Source organism: Ahaetulla prasina, chromosome 11, assembly GCF_028640845.1.
Source record: "Ahaetulla prasina isolate Xishuangbanna chromosome 11, ASM2864084v1, whole genome shotgun sequence".
NCBI classification, from domain to species: Eukaryota; Metazoa; Chordata; class Lepidosauria; order Squamata; family Colubridae; genus Ahaetulla; species Ahaetulla prasina.
Genome location: NC_080549.1, coordinates 14,767,168 through 14,774,641, shown reverse-complemented (window position 1 = coordinate 14,774,641; position 7,474 = coordinate 14,767,168). Strand labels below are relative to the sequence as shown.

General features: G+C 53.5%; 1 protein-coding gene across 1 annotated transcript; it reads right to left on the bottom strand.

Moving 5' to 3' along the window:
* Positions 1-4,219: 4,219 nt before the first annotated feature.
* Positions 4,220-6,227, bottom strand: LOC131205158 (brain-specific homeobox/POU domain protein 3-like). The gene is made up of 2 exons (XM_058197119.1): positions 6,108-6,227; positions 4,220-5,146 (listed from the first exon to the last, which is right to left on the bottom strand). Exons 1-2 carry the CDS (start codon positions 6,225-6,227, stop codon positions 4,220-4,222), a joined length of 1,047 nt encoding a protein of 348 aa, XP_058053102.1.
* Between the last annotated feature and the right edge of the window lie 1,247 nt (positions 6,228-7,474).

The following is a 7,474-nucleotide window of genomic DNA, read 5'->3' as shown; positions in this document are numbered from 1 at the left end:
AGTAATCTTCCCAGGTGAGAAGGACACCAATAATTTCCTTCGGGCCAGCAATACAGCCCTAGAATCTGATCTCATCATCGAAGTGTGGTAGCTGAAAGAGGCTCTGTTGATGAATCCAGATGCTTCCTTGCCATCGTTCTGCAGTCTGTGCCTTTTTCTCTCCAGGCAACGAAAGGTAAGGGCCCTTGTTGGGTCAGAATGAGCCACTGGTAGGCAACCATCCGGCACAAAAAGAAATCCACAGTAGGGGGTCTTGGACATTGGCTAGCTCTGCTCCTAATATCCAGAGGAAAAGGCTTGTCGGTTGTTTGGGAGGGGATGGTGGTTTCCCACATTGGGTGAAGAGTTGGGTCATTGGGTGATTGAGTCCGAAGAGACACCCCTTTGTGCTTTGTATCAGTTGACACTGTTAGAATACAGGGATGTGGTGTCTCAGTGGTTAAGACAGTCAACAGTTCAGCAGTTCGAATCCCTAGTAATGGGGAGAGCTCCCGTTACTTGTCCCAACTTCTGCCCACCTAGCAGTTCTAAAGCATGTAAAAATGGCAGTAGAAAAATAGGGACCACCTTTGGCGGGAAGGTAACAGCGTTCCCTGAGCCTTTGTCGTTGAGTCATGCTGGCCGCATGACCACTTGGCTCTTTGGCTTTGAAACAGAGATGAGCACCGCCCCCTAGAGTCAGGAACGAGTAGCACATATGTGCGAAGGGAACCTTTACCTTTAGAGTTAGAATGCGTGAGATTTGTTTGAACAACTTTTCCATTTCTGGATTCTTTCCCCAAATCGCAACATTCCTCTTGCTAGAATGATGGTTGCCCATTGTAGAAGAAGTGATCTGCCGCATGTCTTCCACACATAATTTACAGATTGGGTCTCTATATACACTAAAACAATTTTTGGGGGTGTTCTTTCTGACCTTAGGACAAACAGTGAAACAAAATGAGGCATGTGGTCCAACAGTGGTGTCGGGACGTCTCCATTCTGAGTGGGCCACGTTCTATTCTTTAATGTAGCCTGCACTACAGGGTTGTTGCAAAAAGAAAGAAGGACCCAAAATTCTTTTTCTGAAGCGCAATAATGGTGCGTAGACAAGCGGCTTTTGTGTGGACAAGCAAAACTGGCTGGGGAATTCTGGGTGTCAAAGTCCGCCAGGCTTAAAGTTGCCACGGTTGGCGACCCCTGCTTTAAGGCACCTGCCTGCAGCTACATTAAGTCTGAACAAAACTGGAATCGCTGCTTTCTGATGAATGCGGCTCCATATTTTCCACCCACTCAAAAGAGAACAAAAATGAAAGAAAACATCTTTCCAATTCAGACCAGACCAACCGTTAAGTTCAATGATCCTCATCCAGGGTGGCCCGGGGAAGGGGATGACAGGCATTGTAGTGCGACTAAGTAGTACATTGTAATACAAACTTGTAATCCAAGTTTGTGGGACATTGCGCTCACAAATAGCTCTCTCTCTTTCACTCTGGCGCACCGCAAGCTGTTTCCCCGCCTGTCCACTTTTGATCACTTTAATAGAAAGCATTTTCAGCTTCAAAGAGTTATATTGACAACTCAATCTACAGCCTGTAATGAAATATTTGGTTGATTTCTCGTGTCTCGGGGGCTCCTTCGGCCCGCCCGCGGCACTGCAGAAGCGGCCGGGGAATCCCAGACCGGTTTCAAAAGCCGGGTGGGTGGGAGCCGGGAGGAATATAAATCACAGGCGCGCAGCCCCCCCTCCTCAACAGAAAAAATAAAAATCCTTAGGATTTGGGAAGTGAGGGATGGAGTCATCTAAAAAATGACCGTTATAATTGCTATTATTAATCAGCTGCTAACAGCTGAACGTAGCCTTCTTAGGATTGGCCTAATGGAGTGAATAAAACAAAACTTTAGCCCGGCTTAGCTAATTTGAGGATCGAGTTATTCTTATCGGAATCTGCGAACTATAACAGCCCAAGCGAGAATCCTTATTCGGTCTGGGGAACTGGCCGAGTTCACACAACTTCTTTTTTTTCTTGTGCCATATCCGTCATCGGACGTTGGCGATCCTGTTGGCAATCCTATTTTTGTCAACAGCCGGATGAAGTTCACACAACGGGGGTAACGCAACTCGCTAAACAACACAAACCCAATCAAAGCCAAGTTTAGGCACTCAAGTCTTCACCAGATCGGGTTAAGCGAATCGTGTTTTGTATGAATGTTGGAATGTAGAGGTTGGGGTGATATTTGATCGATTGCCTTCTGAACGACATTCGTTCAACGCAGGTATCTTAAGACAGAAACGACGGGGGTCCATTCATCCTCGCAACGCACAAATGTAGAGCCACACGGAATAGAAAACGCCTCAAGTGATCGGGGAGCGGGCGGGAGAGAAAAGCGGTTTTAAATTTCGCTTTCTTTCTCTCTCTCTCTCTCTCTCTCTCTCTTTCTCTCCCACCCCCACCCCCTTCGTTTAGATTTCGCTTCTCGCCGGGATGATCCAAAGCCGTGGAACCGGAAGAGGTAAAACGTGCATGTTTTATTTGAAATTCTGGAGCATACACCGACACAAAAAGGCGTTCCTCTCACACCCAAACAAACGATAGAGACCCTCCCTTTCTTCACCCCCCCCTCCTCCAGCCCCCTCCCCGGTTTTTGTTTTTTTTTTTAAAAAGAAAGAATAAAAGAAACGGAGGGCATCTCCCTGGATAAAGCAACCGAAGGGAAAACAAGCTTCTTAGAAAGTGCTCTGTGAATTATTATTATTATTTGCAAATAACTTAAGTTTGCGAAACAGGGTGCTCGTGGTTTTGTTTTGTTTTTTAAAGAGGCGTATAAATTAAGAAACACCCCCCTCCTTTCCCCACCCCCATGGAAACGGGTGCCTGGAGGAACTGTAAAGTTGGGGAAGAAGGTGAAGTGGAAACAGAAGCAGTAAAATGGTACTCTAACGGTCGGACGGTGACCCGACACCCAAGCGCGTCACCCTCTCGTGAAAATCCAGCGCATTCCAAACGGGCTCAAGGAGTCACGAACGCGAGGTTTAATTGATTGTCAAAGCGCGGTCCTTTCCCTCCTCCCCTCCCCACTCCCCCCACCCCCAATTTTTTTTTGTTTGTTTACAGTGAAATTATACAGCCGTTCACACCTTTCATGTAAGGTCAAATTAAAGTTTTAAATCAAAGCATCTTCTTCCCCGCCAAACGCCAGCCCCCCCCGCCGTTTTGGAAAGCAGCCCCCCAGCAACGCTGGCCGCCGGTTTCTTTGGCCCCCTCGTTTGCTTTCTTTCGCTCGTAACTTTCTCCTCTTTTCTCGCTTCGACGGATGAGGTAGGAAACACAACACTTTATTGCAAACCAGGCGAGGAGCGGGAGGTGTTTCGATCAGGAGAAGGGAGGGGGCAAGAGACCCGAAGCATGCGAGGAGGGAAACCGGAGCGGGGTGGGTGAGTGGGTGGGACGGAATGGAGGAGTGGGGGGTTGAAGTCACGGAGATCTTTTTTTTTCTTTTTTTGCCTGGTTTTGGATGATTCGTCTCTTTTCTGAATTTTTTTTCCCCTTCGCCGAAATAAAGGGCGAAGTCGGTGTATAATCGCCTTAACGTACTAAATGGCGGTCAAAAACTCAATCTCACCCCACGTAAGTGCATATCTTAAATAAGAGAAACGATGCAAGTGGTCTCTTCCCACCCTCCCCTCTGTAAATTATGGGTTTGGGGTTAAGATACTAGGACTGAAAGTTCCCCCCTCCCTTCTGTTCGATCAAAAAAAAGAAAAGAAACGGACGGGGGGGGGAACACCCCACTTTTGCCACTCACCAGCAATACGGTACAGGCTTGAGGAGGGGGAGGGTCCCCCGGGAGGAGGAGGAGGGGGAGGGAAACCTCCTCCCTTCGGTGGAACGCTTTTAATTGTTCGTATTGTTCTTTTATTTAAAAAAAGAAGAGAATGTCTTTTGCTGCTTTGTTGGGTTGGTTGGTTTTCCCCGCCGGCGTGGGACTCAGTTCTTATCCGCTCGCTCCCACGACACGCACACCTCGGCCTGAGGGAGGGAGGAAGGGAGGGAGCGGTTCCAAAAGTCCGGGATGGCTTGAAGCGCCCACCGAGGAAGCAGGCCTTCACTTCGGGCCTGGCGGCCGAGCAAGGAAAGCGGCGGCCCGATTCACCGTCCGAAGCCGGCCGCGGTGCCTCCAAGTCCCGCGTGTGGCGTGGGTGTCCTCTCCCCCTCCCCCATTTCCCGTCCGCAGCGTCCTAATAAGCGGCGGAGAACTTCATGCGCTTCTGTTTCTGTCTCTGGTTGCAGAACCAGACCCGCACCACGTTTTTCTTGAGGTCCAGTTTCTCGGCGATGGCCGCGATCTTCTCGGAGGAGGGTCGCGGCTGGACGGCGAAGTAAGCCTCGAGCGAGCGCTTCTCGGGCGCCGCGATGGAGGTGCGTTTGCGCTTCTTGTCGCCCGTCGAATAAGCCTCGGGCTTGGCTAGCTTCTCGCGCTGAGCGCGCTCGGCTTCCTCCAGCCAGGCTTCCAGGATGGGCTTGAGGGCCACCATGTTGTTGTGCGAGAGGGTGAGCGACTCGAAGCGGCAGATGGTGCTCTGGCTCAGGCAACCCACGCCCGGGATCTTGAGGTTGGCCAAGGCCGAGCCCACGTCGGCCTGGGTCACGCCCAGCTTGATGCGCCTTTGCTTGAAGCGCTCGGCGAAGGCTTCCAGCTCCCGAGGGTCCGTCTCCGTCTCGGGCCCCGCCAGGACGGCCTGATGCGAGGCCAGGCCGTGCGGTGGGTGGGGCCCCATGGCCAGGGGCGGCTGCCCGTGCGCCGGGTGGCCCAGGCCGTTGAGGCCCGTCAGGTGGGCGGAGTGGTGGGGGTGCGGGTGGGCGGAGGCGGCGCCCACGTCGGGCAGAGGCAAGGCCGAGGTGAGGTGTTCCAAGAGCTCGCCTTCCAAGCCCTGGGCCGGCTGGTGGGGGGGCGCGTGGTGCGCGTGGCCACTCAGCATCGAGGCCGGGTGCAGGTGGACGGAGGAGGAGGTGGGCGTGCAGGAGACGGAGACGCTGCTCATGGTGTGGTAAGTGGCGTCGGGCTTGAAGGGGTGGCTTTTCTGCGAGACCAGGTCCACGGCCGCCAGCGCCTCGGCCCCGCGCAGCAACGTCTCGTCCAGGCCGGCGAAGAAATTGCTCTGCAGCTGCGAGGTTTAGGGGACGGAGGGGAGAAGAGAGACGACACGGGGCTTAGAGAAGGGGAACCGCCGGGAGATGCCAGCGCTAACCTCCCCGCCAACTTCTTGGTTCGCGAACCCTGGCTCAGCAGGCCCTTGGCCCGACGGGCGAACCCCGAAATGGGAAAATCGGGGATCTTCGGAACGTTTTTCCCCCTCCCAACTGCTGGGTTCCCCTCGCCCCACTGCTATTCCCCTTCGGGCCCCCCCAAAATATCCCGGAACTACAAGTCCCAGCATGCGCAGCCAACACAGAAAGCCCCGCGGGAATCCTGTCTCCAGCCTAGCCAGTTCTTGCCCACCGACCATCAATCTCTCTAAGGCCCTCCCGGAAGAAACCCATCCCAACCGCCCGGCCTTCCCCCTCCTTGAGGCGTCCCAGCAGAGACTAAAACGTGTCCTCAAACCCTGGAGCTTGAAAGAGGGAGAAGTTGGGTTTTTTTTTTTATAGCAGTCGTGCGTTTGAGGGACCAGGGGTAAAGCTGGAGGAAGGGAGGGGGGGAAATCTAACAACATTTCACGACGTTTTTCAGGTCTGGAGCTTCTCTTCGAGGTTCGACCCCCACCCCACCCCCTCCACAAACGAGAAGCTACACGGAGCTGGACTTCGCAACTCTCTCACCCTTTGGCTTCACGGCGGGTGTGTGGTGGGGTGTAAGCCGCTGCCGTCTGCATCCCCGCGGAAGTCCGGGGAGATTTTTCCCGGTGGGGTCTGCGAAGCTCGCTCCGAAGCCCACCCGATTCTCCTTTGGGTTTTCTTCTCCCCGGGGAATCTGGACCCCAGAGGAAGGGGAGCTCTTGCAGCTCTCCTGGGCCATCTTGGGAGGGGAGGGGGCGAGGATACCCCAACCTGGCCAACCCTGAACCCCCAAACCGCTTCCTTCCCCCTTCCCGGCTACCCAACCCCCCCCCCTCCGCTGACCCTCACCTGCGGGGCGGGCAGGCAGGCTCTCCGGATGGCCTCGGAGCTGGAGTGCAGGTGGGTGTACTTCGGCTCGTGCAGGATCGGGTGCATGCTGAACGCCTGCTTGCTGTTCATGGACATCATGGTGGCGGCGGCGGCGAGGAAGAACCAGAGGAAGCGAGCAGGTGGCCGCTCCAGCTCGGCGGCGCGTCTTATTGTCTCTGACCGAGCGCTCCGGCACCCTCAATGACACTATAGGACCGTCCTGGCCACGCCCTTCCAGCGGGCCGCCTCCTCATTGGCTGAAAGGACGGGCCGTTGCCCGGCCCCCTTTGGTGGTGGTGGGGGGTGCGTCTCCCTGGCTCCGATCCTGGCCATCGGGAGGGAAAGGCGGCAGAGGCGGACTTCTTTCCGGTCCGACGGCATCTTTCTCGCTTCCAACCGGTTGGTGGTGGTGGTGTGGGGCGGGGGCGGGGGAAGTTGCTGAGCAATGAAAGCTCCGAGAAGAAGGATGAAGCTGGGGCGGGAAAGGTTTAGCAGAGCCTCCCGCTCTCTGCTTTGAAAAGTGACCCTAAAAGTTAGGCTTCTCGGTTGCCCTTGGCTTTCTGGCGCCCGAATTCTCCAAACCAATGTTATACGGCTGTTACGTCTAAGCTGGGTTAACAAAATCACAAATCAGGAGGTGATAGGCCGCCTGGGAAAGCCCAAGGAATGCATCAAAGCCATTAAAAAGCGGAAGTCAGAATATTTTGGACATGTGATGTGACACCCAGAAAAAAATACGACATCCTTCACTTAATCCTCCAGGGAAAGATTGAAGGCAAGCGAGGTCCAGCTTGAAGAAGAACATCACCATGACTTCAAAATCTAAGGGACTGGTTTGGATAAAACTCAGCAGCACTTTTTCATGTGGCTGTTGACAAAAATAGGATTGCCAACATGATCGCCAATGTCCGATGATGGATATGGAAGAAGAAGAAGGAGAAAGAGGAGAAGGAGGAGGTTTGTTCGTCTATTACATGGCTGCCTATCTCACATAGAGATCCTAGACTGCTCATGGCAACCCATTAAAAACAATGGCATAAAAACAAACAAACAGATGAATCATTTCATTCCCACCAGATGCCAAACCCATCAAACTCTTGACTTGCTGACTCAACCCCATCCTAGTCCAATACTTGGGGAGGGAAAGAGCCAGGTCTTCACAACCTTCTGGAAGACCAAAGGAGTTGAAGTTCTTCCAAAGGTGATGACAGAGAAGGCCTCTGAGGTGCCATTGGGTGACAACATTTAAGGAAGGGCCCTGGAACTTGTCCACCTCCTCTGAGCTAGTGAGATGGGTAGAGGCTCTCGGGGAGAAGTGGTAGAAAGGAGAGGAGAGGAAGGTGGAT

Excerpts from the sequence above, each read along its gene's own strand:
- LOC131205158 (XM_058197119.1), bottom strand. The coding sequence starts at position 6,227 with ATGATGTCCATGAACAGCAAGCAGGCGTTCAGCATGCACCCGATCCTG. Across the intron at positions 5,147-6,107 it reads CCTGCCTGCCCGCCCCGCAG|CTGCAGAGCAATTTCTTCGC; the intron begins GTGAGGGTCAGC and ends TAAACCTCGCAG.